This window comes from Pseudorca crassidens, chromosome 18 (assembly GCF_039906515.1).
Source record: "Pseudorca crassidens isolate mPseCra1 chromosome 18, mPseCra1.hap1, whole genome shotgun sequence".
NCBI lineage: Eukaryota > Metazoa > Chordata > Mammalia > Artiodactyla > Delphinidae > Pseudorca > Pseudorca crassidens.
The window spans coordinates 57,221,185-57,246,230 of NC_090313.1; the positions used below are offsets into that span (position 1 = coordinate 57,221,185).

General features: G+C 42.1%; 1 protein-coding gene across 8 annotated transcripts in view; it reads right to left on the bottom strand.

The window, feature by feature from the left end:
- ENOX1 (ecto-NOX disulfide-thiol exchanger 1) overlaps positions 1-25,046 on the bottom strand; it is a 604,516-nt gene that overhangs the window by 154,417 nt on the left and 425,053 nt on the right. For all 8 annotated transcript variants that reach the window (XM_067713986.1, XM_067713985.1, XM_067713979.1 and 5 more), the window contains 2 exons: positions 2,178-2,348; positions 543-749 (listed from right to left, as the gene is read on the bottom strand). In XM_067713986.1, coding sequence (XP_067570087.1) covers positions 543-749; positions 2,178-2,348 — 378 coding nt within the window. The remainder of the gene's footprint in view (positions 1-542; positions 750-2,177; positions 2,349-25,046) is intronic.

Consider the following 25,046-nt stretch of genomic DNA (forward strand, 5'->3'; position numbering starts at 1 on the left):
AACCTCTGTAAAAATGTCCCTGATAAATGGCACCAGACAAGCAGGGATGGTGGGGTGGGCTTAGCCAGGCTAAATGCACTAGCAACGGGGCGGTTTCCTGGGCCTCCTCCTCAGGCCTGGGGACCACTGTCTGCAAGGCACTCATCTGGCGCCCTGGTGTCTAGAAAGTGAACCACTTCTGAAAAACTGAAATTATGCTGAGAGAGGACTTTATTCCCCCAGAGAATTACATCCAATAATAATAATGGTCCTCAGTATTCATAATAGTGCTTCTCATCTAAGAAGCACTTGCGAACATTGATTAGAAACTCGACGGAATTCCTAAAGCCTGGATGGTGGGACACCATGTCTGCAGCAGGGACATACGTGCGTTCACAGACTTAACAGGGAGCTTCTGGCAGCCTAAGGGCAGAATTCCTCCTTCTCCAGCCCCAAACTGTGAGGACTTTTATTATGCATTAAGGCAAAAGGGAATACGCTCATATTAACGTAACAAAACATCCCAAAGCGCCGAGAAAACCCCCTTATGTGATGCAAAGTACCGGAAAGGTAAATGGCTTTATCAACCATGAACTCCTCGGCAAAGCGAATGTGACAAAAATTCTTCTTGCTTTTCCGAATCGCTGTGATGTCACCGCACTGCTCGAAGACTTCTTGGATGATTTCCTCAGTGGCGTTTTCTGGTAATCCCCCGACAAACACGGTCTTACACCCAGGAGGTCGTTCTCTTGTGGAGGGAGGTGGAAGATCTGAGAATCACAAAAAAACAGAGGGTTTTGCCTTTTAGTTATAGTTGCTGTTTTGTTTGTTTGTTTGTTTGTTTTCTGGTTCACCTGGTGAAAGTCAAACTCACAGACTACCTTTCTCCATTCTGAGTAATGATGGATTTCTAGAGTGATCTACACAGATGGCAGGCTGTCCTGGCTTTCAGTGCCTGTCCCCTCCTCCTCCCCACCTTTCTCTACTTTCTGTGTTCATTTCTACACAGAGTGGCTATGCTCGTCCGCGAACAGAGATCAAGCAAATGTTACCATCATTTCATTTCTCCTTCATAATACAGAGGCCCGGAAAATCGGAAAAAAAAAAAAAAAAAACTTCATGAAGTACAGAGCATGATGAACTGAAAACATGACGAAAAACCGAGGGTTGGGCTTCCCTGGTTGCGCAGTGGTTGAGAGTCCGCCTGCCGATGCGGGGGACACGGGTTCGTGCCCCGGTCTGGGAAGATCCCACATGCCGCGGAGCGGCTGGGCCCGTGAGCCATGGCCTCTGAGCCTGCGCGTCCGGAGCCTGTGCTCCGCAATGGGAGAGGCCACAACAGTGAGAGGCCCGCGTACAGCAAAAAAAACAAACCGATGGTTGTTGTCTGCCTTGTCTGGTTGCAGGATAATGGAGCAGTAAGGCAGAACAGGGAGCAGAGCCTGAAAGCAGGCGCAGTACTTACTTGGCTGCGAAACACAAGGCCTGAAACCACCCCCTCCTTTTTTTTTTTTTAATTATTCACATTTAAATGAGCAAACTACTAAATCTGAGGGAGACTGCATAAAAAGATAAAAAGCAATCTTCTGAAAAGTCCACTTTAAAAAGGCAACACTGATTTCATATGAATAAAAAAAAAATCCCAGCTATTGAAGCCCATGAATTTAGTATCAGAGACTAAGTTAAAAAAAAAAAAACAACAAACTGGCCTATTTATTTCATCAAATGTATGTTTCCTTCAAGCGAATGCAATCTGGTCCAGGAGCTCTGAGATGCAGGCTCCCCGCTCCCCTCCACCACCCAACTGCTAACTGCCAAATTAATTCCGTTTTCCATCTAGCAAAACGCATTTCAGAGTTTCTCTCTCACATTTGTGAAGATGGATGGAAGTGTTCACATATTTCACACTCCAATCTGCAGCAAATGCTAGACTTTGTTGCGTGCAAAAAGGTCCTTAATGCTGGCTGTTCACCCCAATCACTCATGCTCCCTTCGTGGTGTCAATTCAGCTCCTGGATAGACACAGGGACCCACATATTTGTTTTAATCTAGAGACGAAGGGCTTCTGTAGAATGATCCCCACTCTGTGTACCTAGGTGGGAGAACTTTGAGTCACATCTGAAAATGAATGCAATACTATATTAAAAAAGAAAGAAACTTAAATCGATGATCAAATACTTCTCACAGATATCACTTACTTGGGTTTTGGGGGAAAAGAGTACAGCTTTTGCAGTGGATTATTTCTTTGACGACAGCCACTTCTGTTGGTGGGGGTGGGACCAGCCCCAGGCCTGGTATCATTGGGTTAATAGGGGTGATCCCAGTCATCATGTTGAGGCCTGGATCAAAGCCTGGTACACAGATTGAGTCTGTAAAGTACACAAGATATCATTTTGGCTGGAGGATCTTAAACTGGTTTTTACTGTTACTTATGCTGTTTTCCTAAAAAGATGATTTGACTTTATGCTTCCTATGTTTTAGAAATTTCTCCTGGCATAAATAGAGCAACATAGAAAGCTATTTCAAAAAGGTAAAGAGAAAATAAAAGATGAACGTAATGCTACATGGAAAGGAAGTTATATTATTTAAAATATTAACATGGCAGAACAGAACACAGCATATTCAAGGGTAAAGCCACACACCATGAAGCTTTGCTGTTACTGTGAACGTGATTTTCTGTTTCTTAACTTTGATGTAGATGTGACTGCCTTATGACCCAGGATGTGGGAAGAATATCATTTAACACTGAAGTGCCCAGTGAATACAACTGTCAACCAGTTTTATCAAAAGAGGCTTCTTACCCAAGTGACCTCGATTTAAGGAAGTTCAGTTTATATGTGCCTACTTTATAATGATGCATTCAGGTCCAACCTAACCTATTCCCCTCAGGAAGCAAAAAACAAAGCGTGATTATAATTACTAAGGCTGGGTTAGATACACGCGGGCATAATGTTAGCTGTATACATTTCTGAGTTCTATTGGATAACCACACGTTCTTCCTATAATTCAATCAGCAAATAATTGACCACCCTTCTGAAATCTTTATTTGTTGTATAAAAAATACAAATTTACGCCCTGCATAAAAAATGGAAGGGCACAAAAAGGGTGGGTTTTCCAATATAAACACTGAATTTTTTTTTTTAGTGGGATAAGAAAGCAAGTCATTTCAAAAGTGATATACAGGGATTTTTTAAATTTGTTTTTAATTAGTAAGACCTTTCTAAGAGTAGGGACTGTTCAGATGTATTGAGTTTCTAGAGTAGCTGCAAGGGGATCCCTCTTCTGAGAATTCTTCTGTTTTCAGGTAACATACGCTCATTGGTGGTGTGATACTGTTCGGAGGTAGACAGACAGAAGCACAGATGCCCCCCCAGCAGTAGCCCTGGTGCCCCTCCACTATAGTTCTCAGGGATGAAATTTCTATCTCTTGTTCTCCTTTTCTCCCCATCATTCTAGACCATTCCCATTCTTCCCTCCCACCCCCTGTCCTTTGTGGTTCTCACGTCCAGCCAGCCCGTGCCTTAGGCCCCTGCATGGCCTCACCCTTTGCTTACCTGTGCTGAAAGGTCAGATAAGCCCAGAGGCAGGTGAAGTGACAACTATAGACTTTGTTTACCAAGACTCTCCAGGGGATACAGAGGACCAGCATGGCCTTTTCCTTTCTAGGAAGAAGTTTATTATAGCTTTCCTCCAGCTGCTTTGGGTATTTCCATTCCTCTTCTGGACTGGACAGAATAAGCAGGGCGATCCTGATTTATAAGCTCAAGAGGACTGCTGTCCCATTTATGAGGAAATCCATTTAATCTGACTGCATACCAGCCTTCCTTCAGGAAAATGAGGTGGGGTTTTGGGTTTGTTTCTTGGTTTGGGCCTTTTTTAAGAAACCCTCAGTGTAAATGTCAAATAAGCATTCTCGTTCAAAGCAGTCGCCCTGACATTCGAGGTACTTCTGTAATTATGGTTCTCAGGTTCTTCATCTCTCACACGGGGCTTTTGAGTGGACAATCTCCTGGAGCACTGGCCTCCTAGGACTCCAGGATTCTTCACTGATAATTGTTCAAAATAAAGTGAAGTACAAATGACATAAAAGTTTGGAAGTGACAGAGGCAGGACTCACACTTTGGTTCTTCGTTTGAAATCTTCATCAAGTTTCACAGGTGTTATTCCCATTTCACAGCTAAAGTCATCGAGGCTTAAAGCAGTAAAGTAAAATTTCCATCATCACAAAGCCAACAAATGGCAGAGTCAGAACTAGGGTCCAGGTCTCTGGCTCCGGATATAAAAACATCTCTTTTAACCACTTCGAAGTTTCCACCTAGAATGACCCAACTAGATCATTGACCTAATAACATGCCACTACCACAAATGGACTCTACTCTTTAAAACAAACCAAGATGTAGCCTTCTGATCCCGATGCCAATTCTAAAGGGGAGCTCCAGAACAGCAGAACGGCTTCCAATGTCATCATCACTGAAATAACACATTGGCTTCTCAGGAGGATATATTAGAAATAGAAATATTGGTAATGGGAATACTGGCAGCTGATGCCTTTATTTAATCTCATTCCGTACATGAGATTGGTCTGTTCCTTTCCTGGCCGGGCCCTTACTATTGTTTGCCAACACAGGGTGATTTAAGGCTGAAACCACTCAGGACCGCATGAAAGCTCCGTGAATTACAATAACCAGATGTTTCCCAAAATGAGACGAGCAGCCCAGTTCTTGCATTCTCTTTTAGTTGTAGCAGACTTGTGTTTTCTTTTTGAAGGCCAAATAAATAAACACATCTTCAGGAATGGAGACAAAAGATACTACTCTTGAGCAAAATATTTGAATACAGAGCAAGAGTTACTTTGCTTTTTCTGAGACATTAATACAAAGAGACTGTGGGGTTGAATGAAATCTGCATGGTGAGTGTAGTAGCTTGAAAAGAGCTTAGCAAGAAATTAACACTTAAATTATGCTGAACATCAAAGGGTCTGAGATTCAGTATTTGAGAGGAAGAAGTGGGAAGGATTTGACTTTTAAAAAAAAGTATGAACCCATTACTTTTTAACAATATATGAACAGATGAAAATTGTTTTCTCCAAGAGCACAGGAGGATCTCACCAGGCACCTGCCAGCAGCATCTTCCGGCTTCCACAGGGTAGGAGTTTTTGAGTGTGGCTGCCGCTAGGCTACTGTCTGTGTCCCCAGCAGGAGACACAGCCACCCCCAGCCTCTCCAGGAGACTCTCCAAGATCAGCAGAATGCACCCTTTGAAGACCTTCAAGATGGCGGAGGAGTAAGACGTGGAGATCACCGTCCTCCCCACAAATACATCAGAAACACATCTACATGTGGAACAGCTCCTACAGAACACCTACTGAATGCTGGCAGAAGACCTCAGACCTCCCAAAAGGCAAGAAACTGCCCCACGTACCTGGGTAGGGCAAAAGAAAAAAGAGTAAACAGAGACAAAAGGATAGGGACGGGACCTGCACCAGTGGGAGGGAGCTGTGAAGGAGGAAAGGTTTCCACACACTAAGAAGCCCCTTCACGGGCGGAGACTGCGGGTGGCAGAAGGGAAGCTTCAGAGCCACGTTGGAGAGCACAGCAGCAACACGGGTGCGGAGGGCAAAGCGGAGAGATTCCCGCACAGAGGATCAGTGCCGACCGGCACTCACCAGCCCGAGACGCTTGTCTGCTCAACCGCCGGAGATGGCAGGGCTGGCGGGGCTGGGAGCTGAGGGCTTCGGTCAGAGCGCAGGGAGAGGACTGGGGTTGGTGGCCTGAACACAGCCTGAAGGGGGTTAGTGAGCCACAGCTAGCCGGGAAGGAGTCCGGGGAAAGGTCTGGAGCTGCCCAAGAGGTAAGAGACCATTGCTTCGGGGTGCGTGAGGAGAGGGGATCCAGAGCACCGCCTAAACGAGCTCCAGAGACAGGCGTGAGCTGCAGCTATCAGCGCGGACCCCAGAGACGGGCATGAAACGCTAAGGCTGCTGCTGCCGCCACCAAGAGGCCTGTGTGCGAGCACAGGTCACCGTCCACACCTCCCCTCCTGGGATCCTGTGTGACCCAGGGACAACTTCCCCAGGAGAACGCACGGCGAGCCTCAGGCTGGTGCAATGTCACGTTGGCCTCTGCTGCCGCAGGCTCGCCCCACACTCCGTGCCCCTCCCTCCCCCCTGGCCTGAGTGAGCCAGAGTCTCCGAATCAGCAGCTGCTTTAACCTCGTCCTGTCTGAGCGAAGAACAGACGCCCCCAGGCGACCTACACACAGAGGCGGGGCCAAATCCAAAGCTGAGCCCCTGTGAGCTGTGAGAACAAAGAAGAGAAAGGGAAATCTCTCCTAGCAGCCTCAGGAGCAGCAGATTAAATCTCCACAATCAACTGGATGTATCCTGCATCTGTGGAATACCTGAATAGACAACGAATCATCCCAAATTGAGGAGGTGGACTTTGTGTGATTTTGTCTGTATAGCTTTGCTTTTACCATTTGTCCTAGGGTTCTGTCTGATTTTTTTTTTTTTTCCAGTATAATTTTTTAGCGCTTGTTATCATTGGTGGATTTGTTTTTTGGTTTGGTTGCTCTCTTCTTTCTTTTTTTCTTCTTTTTATTACTTTTTAATTTTCTTTTATTTTTAATAATTGTTTTTAAATTTTTTATTTTAATAACTTTATTTTATTTTTTTCCTTCTTTCCTTCTCCCTTTTCTTCTGAGCCATGTGGCTGACAGGATCTTTGGTGCCCTGGCTGGGTGTCAGGCCTGTGTCTCTGAGGTGGGAGAGCCGAGTTCAGGACATTGGTCCACCAGAGACCTCCTGGCTCCACATAATATCAAACAGTGAAAGCTCTCCCAGAGCTCTCCAACTCAATGCTAAGACCCAGCTCCACTGAATAACCAGCAAGCTCCAGTGCTGGACACCCCATGCCAAACAACTAGCAAGACAGGAACACAACCCCACCCATTAGCAGAGAGGCTGTCTAAAATCATAATAAGGTCACAGACACCCCAAAATACACCACCAGACATGGCCCTGCCAACCAGAAAGACAAGATTCAACCTCATCCACCAGAACACAGGCACCAGTCCGCTCCACCAGGAAACCCCCACAATGCACTGAACCAACCTTAGCCACTGGGGGCAGACACCAAAAACAACAGGAACTACAAACCTGCAGACTGCGCAAAGGAGACCCCCCCCAAACACAGTAAGAGAAGCAAAATGAGAAGACAGAGAAACACACAGCAGATGGAGGAAGGTAAAAACCCACCAAACCAAACAAATGAAGAGGAAATAGGCAGTCTACCTGAAAAAGAATTCAAAGTCATGATAGTAAAGATGATCCAAAATCTTGGAAATAGAATGGAGAAAATACAAGAAAAGTTTAACAAGGACCTAGAAGAACTAAAGAGCAAACAAACAATGATGAACAACACAATAAATGAAATTAAAAATTCTCTAGAAGGAATTCAATAGTAGAATAACTGAGGCAGAAGAATGGATAAGTGACCTGGAAGATAAAAGAGTGGAAATAACTACTGCAGAGTAGAATAAAGAAAAAAGAATGAAGAGAACTGAGGAGTTTCAGAGACCTATGGGACATTAAACGTACCAACGTATGAATTATAGGGGTCCCAGAAGAAGAAGAGGAAAAAAAAGAGACTGAGAAAATATTTGAAGAGAGTATGGTTGAAAACTTCCCTAATATGGGAAAGGAAATAGTCAGTCAACTCCAGGAAGCACAGACAGTCCCATACAGGATAAATCCAAGGAGAAACACATCAAGACAAATAGTAATCAAACTATCAAAAATTAAACACAAAGAAAAAATATTAGAAGCAGCAAGGGAAAAACAACAAATAACACACAAGGGAATCCCCACAAGGTTTACAGCTGATCTTTCAGCAGAAACTCTGCAAGCCGGAAGGGACTGGCAGGACGTATTTAAAGTAATGAAAGGGAAAAACCTACAACCAAGATTACTCTACCCAGAAAGGATCTCATTCAGATTTGACAGAGAAATTAAAACCTTTACAGATGAGCAAAAGCTAAGAGAATTCAGCACCACCAAACCAGCTTTAAAAATGCTAAAGAAACTTCTCTAGGCAAGAAACACAAGAGAAGGAAAAGACCTAAAATAACAAACCCAAAACAATTAATAAAATGGTAACAGAACATACATATCATAACTACCTTAAAGGTAAATGGATTAAATGCTCAACCAAAAGACATAGACTGGCTGAATGGATACAAAAACAAGACCTGTATATATGGTGTCCAGAAGAGACCCACTTCAGACCCAGGGACACATACAGACTGAAAGTGAAGGGATGGAAAAAGACATTCCATGCAAATGGAAATGGAAAAAAAGCTGGAGTAGCAATTCTCATATCACACAAAATAGACTTTAAAATAAAGACTATTACAAGAGACAAAGAAGGACACTACATAATGATCAAAGGATCAATCCAAGAAGATATAGCAATTGTAAATATTTATGCACCCAGCATAGGAGCACCTCAATACATAAGGCAAATACTAACAGCCATAAAAGGGGAACTCATCAGTAACACAATCATAGTAGGGGACTTTAACACCCCACTTTCACCAATGGACAGATCATCCAAAATGAAAATAGATAAGGAAACACAAGCTTTAAATGATACATTAAACAAGATGGACTTAACTGATATTTATAGGACATTCCATCCAAAAACAAGAGAATACACTTTCTTCTCAAGTGCTCATGGAACATTCTCCAGGATAGATCATATCTTGGGTCACAAATCAAGCCTTGGTAAAGTTAAAAATTTAAGAAAACTGAAATCATATCAAGTATCTTTTCTGACCACAACGCTATGAGACTAGATATCAATTACAGGAAAACATCTGTAAAAAATACAAACACATGGAGGCTAAACAATACACTACCAAATAACCAAGAGATCACTGAAGAAATCAAAGAGGAAATCAAAAACTACCTAGACACAAATGAGTATGAAAATACGATGACAGAAAACCTACAGGATGCAGCAAAAGCAGTTCTAAGAGGGAAGTTTATAGCAATACAATCCTACCTCAAGAAAGAAGAAACATCTCAAATAAACAACCTAACCTTAAACCTAAAGGAATTAGAGGAATAAAAAAAAAACCAAAATTAGCAGAAGGAAAGAACATAAACATCAGATCAGAAATAAATGAAAAAGAAATGAAGAAAACAATAGCAAAGATCAATAAAACTAAAAGCTGGTTCTTTGAGAAGATAAACAAAATTGATAAACCATTAGCCAGACTCATCAAGAAAAAAAGGGAGAAGACTGAAATCAATAGAATTAGAAATGAAAAAGGAGAAGCAACAACTGACACTGCAGAAATACAAAGGATCGTGAGAGATTACTACAAGCAACTATATGCCAATAAAATAGACAACCTGGAAGAAATTAACAAATTCTTAGAAAAGCACAACCTTCCGAGACTGAACCAGCAAGAAATAGAAAATATAAACAGACCAACCACAAGCAATGAAATTGAGACTCTGCTTAAAAATCTTCCAACAAACAAAAGCCCAGAACTAGACGGCTTCAAAGGTGAATTCTATCAAACATTCAGAGAAGAGCTAACACCTATCCTTCTCAAACTCTTCCAAAATATAGCAGAGGGAGGAACACTCCCAACCTCTTTCTACGAGGCCACCATCATCCTAATACCAAAACCAAAGATGTCACAAAGAAAGAAAACTACAGGCCAACCAATATCACTGATGAACACAGATGCAAAAATCCTCCACAAAATACTAGCAAACAGAATCCAACGGCATATTAAAAGGATCATACACCATGATCAAGTGGGGTTTATCCCAGGAATGCAAGGATTCTTCAATGTAAGCAAATCAATCAATGTGATGCACCATATTAACAAACTGAAGGAGAAAAACCATATGGTCTCAATAGATGCAGAAAAAGCTTTCGAGAAAATTCAACACCCATTTATGATAAAAACCCTCCAGAAAGTAGGCATAGAGGGAACTTACCTCAACATAATAAAGGCCATATATGACAAACCCACAGCCACCATCGTTCTCAATGGTGAAAAACTGAAACTATTTCCTCTAAGATCAGGAACAAGACAAGGTTGCCCACTCTTACCACTTTTATTCAACAGAGTTTTGGAAGTTTTAGCCACAGCAATCAGAGAAGAAAAAGAAATGAAAAGAATCCAAATTGGAAAAGAAGAAGTAAAGCTGTCACTGTTTGCAGATGACATGACACTATACATAGAGAATCCTAAAGAAGCTACCAGAAAACTGCTAGAGCTAATCAATGAATTTGGTAAAGTAGCAGGATACAAAATTAATGCACAGAAATCTCTGGCAGTCCTATACACTAATGATGAAAAATCTGAAATAGAAATTAAGGAAACGCTCCCATTTACCATTGCAACAAAACGAATAAAATACCTAGGAATAAACCTACCTAAGGAGACAGAAGACCTCTATGCAGAAAACTATAAGACACTGATGAAAGAAATTATAGATGATACAAACAGATGGAGAGATATAACAGGTTCTTGGATTGGAAGAATCAACATTGTGAAAACGACTATACTACTCAAAGGTATCTACAGTTTCAGTCCAATCCCTATCAAACTACCACTGGCATTTGTCACAGAACTAGAACAAAAAATTTCACAATTTGTATGGAAACATAAAAGACCCCAAAAAGCCAAAGCAGTCTTTAGGAAGAGAAATGGAGCTGGAGGAATCAGGCTCCCGGACTTCAGACTATACTACAAAGCTGCAGTAATCAAGACAGTATGGTACTGGCACAAAAACAGAAATATAGATAAAGGGAACAGGATAGAAAGCCCAGAGATAAACCCACGCAAATATGGTCACCTTATTTTTTGATAAAGGAGGCAAGAATATACAATGGAGAAAAGACAGCCTCTTCAATAAGTGGTGCTGGGAAAACTGGACAGCTACATGTAAAAGAATGAAATTAGAACACTCCCTAACCACATACAGAAAAATAAACTCACAATGGATTAGAGACCTAAATGTAAGCCTGGACACTGAAAACTCTTAGAGGAAAACACAGGCAGAACACTCTTTGACATAAATCACAGCGAGATCTGTTTTGATCTACCTCCTAGAGAAATGGAAATAAAAACAACAATAAACAAATGGGACATAATGAAACTTAAAACGTTTTGCACAGTGAAGGAAACTACAAACAAGATGAAAAGACAACCCTCAGAATGGGAGAAAATATTTGCAAACGAATCAATGGACAAAGGATTAATCCCCCAAATATATAAACAGCTCATGCAGCTCAATATTAAAAAAACACACAGCCCACTCCAAAAATGGGCAGAAGACCTAAATAGACATTTCTCCAAAGCAGACACACAGATGGCCAAGAAGCACATGAAAAGCTGCTCAGCATCACTAATTATTAGAGAAATGTAAATCAAAACTACAATGAGGTATCACCTCACACCAATTAGAATGGGCATCATCAGAAAATCTACAAACAAGAGATGCTGGAGAGGGTGTGCAGAAAAGGGAACCCTCTTGCACTATTGGTGGGAATGTAAATTGATACAGCCACTATGGAGAACAGTATGGAGGTTCCTTAAAAAACTAAAAATAAAAGTACCATACGACCCAGCAATCTCACTACTGGGCACATACACTGAGAAAACCATAATTCAAAAAGAGTCAAGTACCACAGTGTTCATTGCAGCTCTATTTACAGGCGCCAGGACATGGAAGCAACCTAAGTGTCCATCAGCAGATGAATGGATAAAGAAGATGTGGCACATATATACAATGGAATATTACTCAGCCATAAAAAGAAACGAAATTGAGTTATTTGTAGTGAGGTGGATGGACCTAGAGTCTGTCATACAGAGTGAAGTCAGAAAGAGAAAAACAAATACTGTATGCTAACACATATATATGGAATCTAAAAAAAAAAAAAGATTCTGAAGAACCTAGGGGCAGGACAGGAATAAAGACACAGACATAGAGACTGAAACTAAAAAGACACAGACATAGAGACTGAAACTGAGGACATGGGGAGGGGAAAGAGTAAGCTGGAACGAAGTGAGAGAGTGGCATGGATATATATACACTACCAAATGTAAAATAGATGGCTAGTGGGAAGCAGCCACATAGCACAGGGAGATCAGCTCTGTGCTTTGTGATCACCTAGAGGGGTGGCATAGGGAGGGTGGGAGGGAGACGCAAGAGGGAGGGGACATGGGGATATATGTATACGTACAGCTGATTCACTCTGTATAAAGCAGAAACTAACACACCATTGTAAAGCAATTATACTCCAATAAAGATGTTTAAAAAAATAAAAGGAGCACAGGAGCCTATTATGGACTAACGCATTAAAGCAAAGGCACAAGTTTTGAAAGTCTGAGACACGTGCACAGCAAGACAAAGGTGAGGAGAGAATGCCCATTCTCAGAGTCAGTTCCTTGTCTTGCTTAGAAAAGCTGCCCCCGTGAACTTGAGAGACGGAGAGCTCCAATTCCACTCAGGGAAAAGAGGGAGGAGGTGGAAACTGCAGGAAGAAAGAATCCAATTAAGCATATAGTAGAACTTTCTTCTCGAAACTGCACTTAAACAAGAAGAAGTGTTACTTATTGCCAAGACTGCGGCCCTGTCCAGCTCCTCTTTGTATGGCTGGCTGCAAGCACAGAAGCAGGGCTCTGGGATCCCCTTCCTCCTACCTGAGGGTCAGGTGGGACCTCAAGTCCAGGGAGATGCCATGCACGTAGGGGTCCCGGACCCAGGACTTGCACAGGCAGAGGCAAGCTGGAGGGGCTATGACAAATATGCAGTAGCTCCTCTCCTGTCTTCAGAAGAATTATTGATTCAAAATATGATCTGTCAGGGGCTTCCCTGGTGGCGCAGTGGTTGAGAATCTGCCTGCCAATGCAGGGGACACGGGTTCGAGTCCTAGTCTGGGAAGATCCCACATGCCGCGGAGCAACTAGGACCGTGAGCCACAACTGCTGAGCTTGCGTGTCTGGAGCCTGTGCTCCGCAATGAGAGGCCGTGATAGTGAGAGGCCATGCACCGCGATGAAGAGTGGCCCCCGCTTGCCACAAGTAGAGAAAGCCCTCGCACAGAAACGAAGACCCAACACAGCCAAAAATAAAATTAAAAAAATATATATGATCTGTCGTCCCTCGACAGAGAAACCACGTGATACTTGAGGACACTCTGTTTCCTGGGAGTTTAGGAAGGGGAGGCTTTTTCACAATGGTTTCCCGTTGCGATTGACAAGCCCTGCCCTTCTATAAGATTGGTTAAGTTCATGGACTATGAAAGTAACTCTTTTTCCATTCCGTGTCCTCCTTTTCTTTCATATTCTTAAAAAACCATTTCATGATCAACGAAGGAAAGTAGTTTCTAAAAAGGTGATCTTGAAGTAAAAGGATGTGGGCACACCTGGGGGACCACAAGGCTGGCTGGTTCCTTAAGCTCTCTGGGCTTCAGTGTGTTCATCAGGTAAAGGTGAACATGAATACCAGACACGCTACATCCACAAAACGAGAGCATCAGAGAGGACAATCTTCAGGGCAGCCGTCTATCGCGTCCAAGTCCGCAACCTGTGGTCAGGACCCTGGGTCTCCCACACACTGGCTGTGTGACCTCAGGAAATTTAACTAACCTTGCTAAGTCTCGTTTATAATATCTGTAAAATGGGGATAATCATATTTAAGTCTGAATGTTCTTGGGTGGATTAAATAGGATTAAATAAAAACCTGAAGTGTTTAACAGAATGTCCAACACATGGTTAAGTATGCAACTAATGGTAACAATTACATACAACATTAATACGTATTTTTACATCTATTTAATGTAACCTTATATAAGTATGTTATCAACATTGTATACACATCAGAGATCATCACGGTGATGTATTTCATTTGACAAACAGTTGAGCGCCTACTAGGTGCTGGATGTTTTGCTAGGTACTTGGCCTGCAAAGACAAAGATATGAGTCCTCTCTTCGTGGAAGCAGCAGTCTAGTGGCAGAAACAACTAAACAGAAAATGACAATCACTACAGTGTGATGACAGTTGTGGAACATTTAAATACGATGTGCTATGGAAACACAGAGAAGCGGAGCATCAGAACCAGTCTGGGATAGGGGGTGTCCTGGGTTAAATTGTGTCCCCTGAACGGGCATGTTGAAGTCCTAACTCCCCTGGTACCTGGGAATGTGACTTTATTTAGAAACGGGGTCTTTGAGGATGTAATCAAGTTGAGGTCATACTTGGTTGGGGGGCCCCATCTAATAGGACTGGTGTCCTAATAAGAAAAAGAGAAGAGACACAGACAGACACACAGAGAGGACGCGGGTAGTGACTGGCGTGATGTGGCTGCAAGCCAAGGACTGCTGACAGAAACCGGCAGCTAGGAGAAAGGCATGGGGCAGATTCTTCCTTAGATCCTTCAGGGAGATGACAGCCCTGCCAACACTGTGATCCCGACTTCTCGCCTCCACAACTGTGAGAGGAGACATTTCTGCTTTAAGCCCTCCCAGCTTTTGGTACTTTGTTTTGACAGCCCCAGGAAACTAATAGGGCAGGGCGGGGGTAGCTGTCCCAGAAGGAACCCGGGAGGGCATGACAGCTGACCCAAGTCTTAAAAAGGATGGCTTCTATATATGCAATGGGCATATAAAAAAGGTATTTCCACAATATCCTTATTGGGATCATAAACACAAAGATAGTTCTAAATATTCTCTTAAAAGAAATGTCCCAAATCGGTCCTCTGGAGGCAGAACTGCTCTTAGGCTCTCCTTGTGCGAAGAAGCAAACCTTGAAGACTGCCATATATTTGTGGAGAACAAAGCAACCACACAGATTATCAGTTAACATGATAGTGTCCTTTACACGATAAGTGAATATCTATAAGCAGAATCTCTACGAAGGCAAAATTGAAAATGCTGTTGTGATCTTTCCAAAGAGACCCAAAGTTGGAGAGGTATGTTTTCCATTTAAACCCAGGATGCATATCCGAGGTGAGCTCCTGGAGCCCTGATGTGCACACGTTATAAACAAAGACCTCATTCCATCAATAAAGCCCTCTGTCCCCTTCCACGGGGGATGTGATGCTGGCAGTTGGAGGAATGTAGCCGTCAACAGCTATTTCAAGCGCTGTTGACTTGAGTGAGGAAATCTGTGCCCATGTCTGAAAATACGACATGACACCAAGTGAAGAGGATTTTCAAACCTTCTGACCAAAACCGGTGCAGAGAACTGACAGCTAGAAAGGGGTCTGTCAGATCTTTCTAGCAACCTGTGCACAGGAACCAGATACATTTTGAGGGAGCTGGAGGTAAAGCCCGTAAAAGGTTCTGGGAAATTCATGCGCGCTGGAGGCCGGGTGATTTGAATTCAGTGCCGGAGCAGGTTTTTTTTTTACAGAGGCCTGAGCTGTCACACTCAAATGAAGCAGCTTTGTGTCCCCTGGGCCTGCTGAAACACACCCTTCAGACACAATGGGCCTCACAGCGGAGGCATAAAACACCACACTGGCAGGACCAGCCAGGTGGAGAGTGGTTCACTTAGATAAGGAAGCAAAAGACACTGGGTGTTACCTTCCAAGGCTGAAGGCGACTTGGGCATTTCCTAGTCCTACCCTCTTGATTTGGAGAGGAGAAAACTGAGGCCCAGAGAGGTTAAGTGACTTGCCCAAAGCGACACAGCTGGTTAGGAGTAAAGCTGGAATTGGAATCAAAAGTCCTGCGCTTCTTCACTGTGCACTTGCCGTCTCCAACACCTCTCCATCTGCCTTCTTTGGGAGGCGTCTAGAGACGGCACATTCGCTAACTCCCAGGGTGGCCCATTCTACTTTCTAACGGTTTTCACAATGAGACAGTGACCCTTCCTGTGCTGACTCAGGACCTAACATCCTGTAGTTAAATCCGTTGTCCTTAGTCTGCACTCCTGAGCTGCTGCCCCAGGCCTAATTCTCTCTCCCACCTCTACTGGTCAAGTCCATGACGGAAGCTCACGGGAATACCCGCATCTTCTGTCGGCCACGCTCGGCACCCTGCTTCCCGCAGTCCTTCCATGTGGGACTGTCCTCGAAGACCACCTTCTCTGAGGTCTGGGGTTGTCCCCAGAAACAGACCACGCAGACGCCGATGCTCTGATCAGCAGTGCTCGCTCCCTTTCTGAATTCTGAACTCTGTTTTTTGCTGACTTGGTACATCGTGACTGAAAGACAGTGGTCACGTTCGAACACTTGCTCTGTGCCAGGCCTGTGCCGACAGCTTCACATCCTCTAGTGATGCGGGCCTTTCTGGCAGTCCCATCACGGAATTGACATCACTGAACGACCTCATTCAACTAGAACACACGTGTCTTGCCTCTGCAGGATGCCATCATGCAGCTCTGCAGTTGGCATTGTGAAATGAAATAGAAGATTCTGCGTCCTGCACTGAATTTTCCCCAATCTGCCTTTTTAGGTTCTCCTCCTGTCTCGAATGTTCCCTCCTGGGCCTTCAATATCTTGTACAACAGCGGGACAAGTCTCTCTGTAAGTTCCTGCCCCTTCCAATCCCCGAGCAAATTTCTCCTTGCAGGTCACACTCAGCCACAGAAGGAGAGGAGATCCCCTTAGACAAATCCATTTAGACACCTTGCCCCTAATGCTTATTTCTTCTGAACGCTTTGTTGTTGATTTCCAATTTGGAGGGCCATTGCCAAGTCCGCTGGCAAGCGGGGTTACCCCTACGTCCCAGTGTCGGAAGCTCGTGCTGAGCTCTTTTCCCTGCCCTGTGGCCTCCTGCACCCTCTCACTTGTTTCTCTGTTTTGTCTGAACATTCTCCATGGCAAACTGTTTAGTGTGCAGGGCATCCATCCTGTTCCAGTGCTACTAGACCCTCTTGAGCAGATGAAGTAACTTCAGGGTTTCCCTATTTCTTTGAATGGTACTTGCCCTTCCTCTCAGTTCCCAGTTTGAAACCTCTGTAGGCAAACACATCCAGGGTAGGCCTTTCAGACAGACCTACCCTTGAAAGGTTTTCTACGGCATCTTCTTTTTCCCACCCCACTTCTATTTATTCTCATTAGTTCTCATCCAGGGTACTGCAAAAGCCTCTTCGTGTGCCCAGAAGTTTCTAGATCTTCTGCCCTCTTCTCCCACCCTTCCCTCCCCACACCCCCACTCTCTCCCCGCAACCCCTTCTCACACCCCTGGACTCATGGGAGACCCACGAGAATAGGCCCTAATTGGGGTCTCTAAATGACTTCTTCCAAACTTCTTTTTACATCCCTATCTCAGTAGCTGATGATTAATTTCCTCTCCGTACGATGTTATGCGACTTCGTACAGCAGGACTGTTACACAATGATGGGGAAAAAGGACTGGATAGGCTCTTGGTGTTCTCTGCTTTGTCCTCACTGACAGGCTCGTGGCACAGGAGCAGAAAGTACAAGCCACACACTATCGAATCTTGAGAAATATGTTTGAATATTCTGTCAAGCACGTAGGACGCACTCTTTAATTTTTACCCCTCTATTAATCCATTTATCTGCCTATCTTTCCAAGGAGTGGGGACGCCCCAAGTGTGTGCTGAAAGACTAGAGCATGTATGTCAACACATTTCTTTCTGGCATTCAGTGCCTCTTCGCTCTGTAGAGCTGTTCCTCTTCTTTGAAGTCAGGGTAATAGCCTGGCGTTGTACTGATATAAAGCCCGCTGTAGTCAGTGGTCATGACAGCAGAGGTGGTATTTCACAGCCCGTGAACGTCTTTACGGGGATCTTTCCTTTGAAACCTGCATCTCTCCAAGGCAATATACAGGGCCTAACCTTTCGATTTTATTTATCGACCTTGCTTTCAGTTTACAAAGGCATCTGGGAGATAGGTAACATCTCATAAATTTAAACAGGAACAAAGGAAAATGTATTGAACGTTTAGCTTCAAAGAAAACATTCACATCATATTATTTTAAACAATTTATGTAGGTTTCAGTTTAAACTTACTGTTTGAAGGGACTGAAGGAACACAGAGTTGGTCTCTTTAAATAAGATCAGTACAGAGCTGTGGACTTGGAGAGAAAATTGAGCCTATTTTAAAAGTAAACACTTCATGCTCCTGAGAGAAACTGTGAATCGTGTGTTGTATTTAAATCATAGACTAATCTAATATTAATTCAATTTTTCTACCGTGTGAGCATCACCTTAACTCCTGGATCCAACACAGTCTCTGGCACCGGGTGTCACCCTCAAGAAATTTTTGTTAAATGAATGAAAGAAATTGCAAAATTCGCAGAAGTGACAGAGTTCATACTAAAGGGACGAGACAATGTAATGCTTGGTTGTTCAATCGTAATGTCACTGCATAAATTCATGTAAGATTCTAGGGCAAATGATATCTGGTGTTCTTTCTGTTTAGCTTATTAACTGAACAATGAGAGCCATGAGGGTTTCTGCTAGTCATTCCTCTTAATATCATTGGACAATGACATGATGGTTACTCACATGTGACTAATACTGAGTCTGAGAGGCAGAGGAGTGACGGGGTGCTCGAGACCACAGAAAACACTGACAGGACAGGTCTCAGTGCTCGTCACTGGAGCACCACACTCACCCTCCCGCCAGCTCGTGTCTGCAAAACACAGGCCTGATCCTAGAGGAATGGGATGGAGAGGCAGGAGGGGGATACGGTATCACTGAAATCCATACAACGTCAATCGGCTTGGGACCACTTGGAAAATTCAGGCCAGGAATGGATACTTCCTAAAAATTATTTATTATGGGTACAACTTACTTTCATGCCACAGGGGAATGCTATAATCTAACGGTGGCATAAGTAAAGAGCTACTTAATCAAAGCAAGCTGACAAAAGAGGGAAAATAAAAATTTTAACTCATCCACTGCTAAAATTTTACAAAGGAAGCATAAACCATATTCAATAGACACTATCTTTGATTTTATACTATGGTCAATTCAGGGAAAAATAAAGATGGAGAAAGTAAAGGAAATGTAGATCCTGGGCAGGAATGAGGAAATAAGGGGGCAAAGAGAGTTGAAGATGGAACGAAAAGAGAAATCGGAGGGAAAGGCAGCAACAGACAGATGGAGGGATGGTCTGAGTCCTCAATTCCAGGGCAGGCCCACCCTTCTGCCCAGCTGACTAGCCTCTCTACTTCTCCATTCTTAATCTTCAAAAACAGGAATAAAAATAACCTTGATAGGGTGGTTTTGAGGCTTAAATAAATTAAAACACCTAAAGGGCTTAAAAGAGTGCCAGGTACATAGGAAGTGCTCGATACATATTAGCTAATTACTTTAACGATGAGTATTATGTATATTTGTGTGTGGAGAACATGCGTGTGTGTGCTACACCGTATACACGATACGATATTGCCTGAGCATCCTCTTTTTAAAAAAAGGCGTATCTCAGTCCTCCGTTGCTTTCTAAGTTAAAGTTTTATCATCTATCCTAATTTCAGGAAGTAATTCTTTAGGTGGAAATCAGGAGGGTCTTCTAGGTAAACAACTGAGAGAGGCAGTGCTGTACAGTTTCCCCACAGGAGAAATTTCTCCGTGAGTTTAGTATCAGGAAAATATTCCTCCCTACCCCCCAAGGACCCAAGATGTTTTTCTGTGCCTGGAAATGAGAATTACAGAATTCAGTGCTATTTCCGCTCTGCTTTTTCTGCCAGGAATATTAGGTGTTATACCCAAACACACCACTGTGCTCTTCATATATCTGGCATATCTGTTTTCCCCTTAAACTTAGTTTTTCCCTTTGCAATCCTATTTTATTAACTTAAATGAACATAGCTATGTTATTAAGCTTCTTTACACATACACATGCGCACACACGCACATCTTTTAAATAAAACTGAGCAGCACAAGACTTTAAAAATACTTTGTTACATCTGATGCTCTGGCTAGATTTAATTATTTACACGTTGGCGTGCATTTTAATTTAGAAAACACCAATGCCAAACCATACTCTCTGATAGCCTGCCATTTCTAGGGATATCCTGAATAACCCCAGTGGTTGATTTTTTCAGAGAAGTAAACTAAGGTGGAATAATTTCACTCAGAAATTGCCCTTTAAAACTAATTCAGCTCTTTGGGCTGAGCATGCTATACTTTGAGGAACATTTCTTAACTGCTTGTTTTGGTCGAGTCTTCCTCCACGCCGTCAATTCCTCAGTAGGAAAAACTCAGAGAACTCATTTCCCGCATGAAAGGTATACCCCAATTTTTTTTTTTCCTGGAGAGTTCAAGGTTAAGAGCAGAGACTAGCTGCCAGAGTTTCCCTTGAAATTATTTTCTGTCCAGCTGTAAATCCAAAGAATGTTTTTGTTCTTCATTTGGGGGTCCACCTCTCATGCTCATTCCCAGACGCATCTTGTTTTGAATTGTCACTAAGCCTTTAGGCAACACTATATTTTCAGAGTCCTTTTCCTATCGTTTACTAAGCCAGTCCTCATTACATCTCTCCAAGATCGTTCCCGCTTTAAACGTGAATGAGGAGGTTGAGGTTTGGGAGACTAAAGACGTTTGCCCACAGCATCACTGGACTTGGAGGAGAGGTAGATTGTGGCCCATCCTCTCCTGGCTGCAGTGAGGGTCTCCTTGCCTGTGGTCTCCAGGGAGGCCCAGGGAAAGAGCTGGGGTGCCCAACATTTAGGGGTCAGCCCCACGTCCACCTAAGGTTCCTCCTCGCAGATGTGAGGCTACAACCTGCCCTGCCTACTTCCCACAGTTACTGTGGGTGCCCGATGTTACGACAGGTATTTATATGCTGGCAATTTACAAACCAGAAATCAATACACAAATGTAAATTACAGTTAGGGTTTTCCACTTCAAAGGCCTCTGGGGCTCCACAATGGTGCTAAGTGCTTATCTTGTGCAGACAGAGAATCCAATACATTACTCCATATATTATTGTGCTTTAAAGAGTACACAGGAGCACGACAGGAGGGAGGAGGGGAAACGGAGGGAGCATGGATGTGTGTGTGTGCGTGTGTGTGGCGTACCCTCTTCCTTCTCACCATAACCCATGGTCCCAACACAACCATGCCATTCTCCACGTTAGGGTCATCCACTAAGTTCTTTCTTTCTTTAAAGATTTTTTGATGTGGACCAGTTTTAAAGTCTTTACTGAGTTTGTTACAATATTGCTTCTGTTTTATTTATGTTTTCTTGGTTTTTTGGCCCCAAAGCATGTGGGATCTTAGCTCCCCGACCAGGGATCGAACCCGCACCCCCTGCATTGGAAGGTGAAGTCTTAACCACTGGACTGCCAGGGAAGTCCCTGCACTAAGTTTTATACCTGGAAACACTGAGGAGCTGAGCGGCCTACTGCCCTAGATCCCTCTGAGATATTTGCTCATTCAGTATCTACCGGGTTGCTAAGCAATGTGCTAGTCGCTAGGGACACAAAGGTAAGCCAGGACCCCTGGCCCTGAGGTGCTCAGTACACTGTGATGCAGACACATGGGCACATAACCGCATTAGAAGGTAGCAGCAAAATTCGGGAGGGCTACACAGCACCTGTGCCATCCTCCTGAAAAGAGACAGTCCACACTCTGAATGACAAGTAGCCTTCCTCACTGAAAGTTCTGTCTAGCTGAGCCACCGTGCCCCCAAGCCCGAGCACAGGGCACTTTGTAAATACATTCCCAAGTCAGACGGTGGCTTCCCCTTGGGGCTGGAGCCAAGCTTCCAATAGTGGTCACTTTTACTGCATTTATCGAATGACTTTTTTGAGGGCAGAGGATCGTTGGGTGTTTCATCTTTCTTTATCTATATTGTTATATATCTTTCTCCTCTGTCTTAGTACGGGGGGGCATTCTGGATCAGCAGGCCTCCTTCAGGCTGAGTTTACATCAAAAGCGTCCATGGCGTGGAGGACTGCAGTTACAAAGTACAGATCTGTCAGGGACCGAGTCCAAGGCCCAGCTAATCTACATCTGCTGGTTGAAACTGCACAGGGAATTTCCATTCGCCAGAAAAACCAGAGTAGCAATGCTAGCTTGGGCCTTCATACCCTTATTCAGTAATGGGTTTTTTTTTTCTTTTGACTGTAGCAAAAACAGATCATCACATTTTTTATTTTCAAATACATTTGGTAAGTCAGTCAAAAGGATTTGAAACCTTTATCAAAGGTATTTGTCTTCCTTCCATCCCAGAGTGATGGGACAGAAGCGTGAGTGAAATGAACAATTTCAGCATAAAGTGTTTGTTGTACAAACAGAGTAAGTTAAGCTTAAATCAAAGAGAGTAAACTGGGAGGTTGTATCAAGTGTGTATTATGAGGGTTGATCCTGGGGCCTTTTCTGCCCAGTACCCTTACTTGATATCTGGAACAGAGAACTCTGTGATACACTTATTAAACACCATCATCACCAAGCACTTGTGCTCAAACCTTGTGTTGGGTGCTGGGGACACAAAAAGGTTGAAGACTGGGTTTGGGCTTCACGGTTCCAGTGGGACAGAAACTTTCACGGAAAATAAAAGCGACAAATACAGATCCAAGAAGCTCAAGAATATATGGCACAAAAAACATGAAGAAAAGTATACCAAGACACATCATAATCAAGTTATTTAAAACCAGTGATAAAGACAAATTATTAAAAGCATCCAGAGAAAAGTAGTTATATTATGTACAGAGGAACAAGATAACAATGACAGCAGATTTCTTGCTGAAAACAGTGCAAGCCAAAAGACTGGAGTGACACCTTTAAAGAACTGGGAAAAAAATTTTGTCAATCTAGAATTCTGCACCCAATAAAAATATCTTTCAAAAATGAAAGCAACATATTGACATTTTTGGACATAATAAACTGAAGAATCCAGCACAGCAGATATACACTATGATAATATTAAATAAAGTCCTTTAGGCAGCAAAAAATGATATAAAATGTAAATCTTAGTCTTATTCTACACAAAGGAATGAAGAACATGGGAAATGGTAAATATGTGGTTCAGTGTAAAAGAGATTTTTGTATTTCTTTAAAAGATAATTGAATGAAAAAGCAAAAATACTAGAAATGTATTTGGGTTCATAATAAATGTAGAAGTAAAATGTATAACAGCAAATACATAAGACAAGAGGGGGATATAAAATTATACTGTTTATGGTTCTTATACTATACATGAAGCGGTAAACCAACAGGAGAGAAAATTGGAATCATGAAAGATACTCAGTTGAAAAGAAGACAGAAAAATAGAAAGGATGGCATAAAGAACAGAATAGACAAATAAAACCAATTAGTAAGATTTATTTTAACCCAATTGTACCGATAATCATATTAAAGGTAAGCAGTCTAAGTATCCTAATTAAAAGGCAGAGATTGTTAGACTGGATTACGAAAGCAAGACCCAACTATATGCTGCCTATAAGAAACCCATATTAAATCTGAAGTCATAAATAGGTTAAAAGTATTTAAATTATATACCATGCTAATACTAGTTAAAAGAAAGCTGGAGAGGGGGGCTATATTAATATCAGACAAAGTAGATGTTGGAACAAAAAAAAATGCTACCAGAGATAAAAGGGTCATTTCATAATAATAAAGGAGTCAAATAATCAAAAGAACATAACAAACCCCAAACATTTTTGCACTGAATAAGAGGACTAAAAATACATGAAGTAAAAATTGATAGAATGGAAAGATGAGATAGAAAAATCCATAATATCAGTCAGAGATTTCAGTACTTCTCTCTTAATAATTGCTAGAACAAATAGGTAGCAAATCAGTAAGAATATAAAAAGCTAAAATAACACCATGGATCAATTGGACCTGATTAACGTTTATAGAACGTTAACAACAGCAGAACGTTAACAGTAACAACGTTAACAACAGCAGAAAACACATTCTTTTCAAGTGTACATGGTGCATTTACCAAAGATAGACCATATTCGGGGCATAAAGCAAACCTCAATAAAATTACAAAGATACAAATCTCACAAAGTGTATTCTCAGACCATAATGGAATTAAATTAGAAATTAATGACAGAAAGACACCTGGCCAATCATCAAATATTTGGAAACTAAATAACGTATTTCTGAATAACCTTTAGGGTCAAAGAAGAAACCAAAAGAGAAATTAAAAAGTATTTTAAACTAAATGAAAATAAATACAACAAACCAAAATTCATGGGATGCAGCTAAAGCAGACTTAGAGGGAAATTTATAGCACTAAAATCCCTAATTAGAAAAGAGTCTCAAATCAATGCACCTGCCTTCCACTTTAAAAATCTAGAGAAAAAGATGAGCAAATTAAGCCCAATATAAACAGTAAAAGGAAATAATAAAGATAAAACAGGAATCAAATAGAAAACCTTAAAACTATAGAGAAACCAAATGCTAATTCTTTGTGAAGATCAATTAAATTGATAAACTTCCAGCCAGGATTAGGAAGGAATAGATAGAAGATACAAACTATTAATATTAGACATGAGATAGGTAACATAATTACAGATCCTAATAACTATAAATTAATACTGCAAACAAATTTATGCCAATAAAACTGACAGCTTGGATGGAACAGGTTCCTTGCAAGACACACATTACTGAAGCTCATTAAAGTCAAAATAAATATATAGCCCTATATCTATTAAAGGAATTGAATTCATAAAGTCATTCTTATAAGGAAACTGTAATTTCAGATGACTTCAGTAGAGAATTCTACCCTAGTATAAATTAAATATTAAAGAAAACATAACAGTAATTCTTCCAGAAAATTGAAGAGGAGGCAATATTTCCCAACTCATTTTATGATGCCAACATTACACTGATACCAAAACCAGAAAAAAGCATTAGAAGAAAAGAAAATTATTAGTATCTGTCATGAACTTTGATGAAAAATTTTAGCAAATTGCGTCTAATGATCCATATAAAGGATAATACATCATGACCAAGTAGGATTTATTCCAGGAATGCAAGATTGGTTTAACATTAAAAAATCAATTTAATTTACCAAAGTTGCAGACTAAAACTAAAAAATAAAACAACAACAAAACCCCAAAACTACAATCATCTCCATAGATGCAGAAAAAGCATTTGAAAAAAT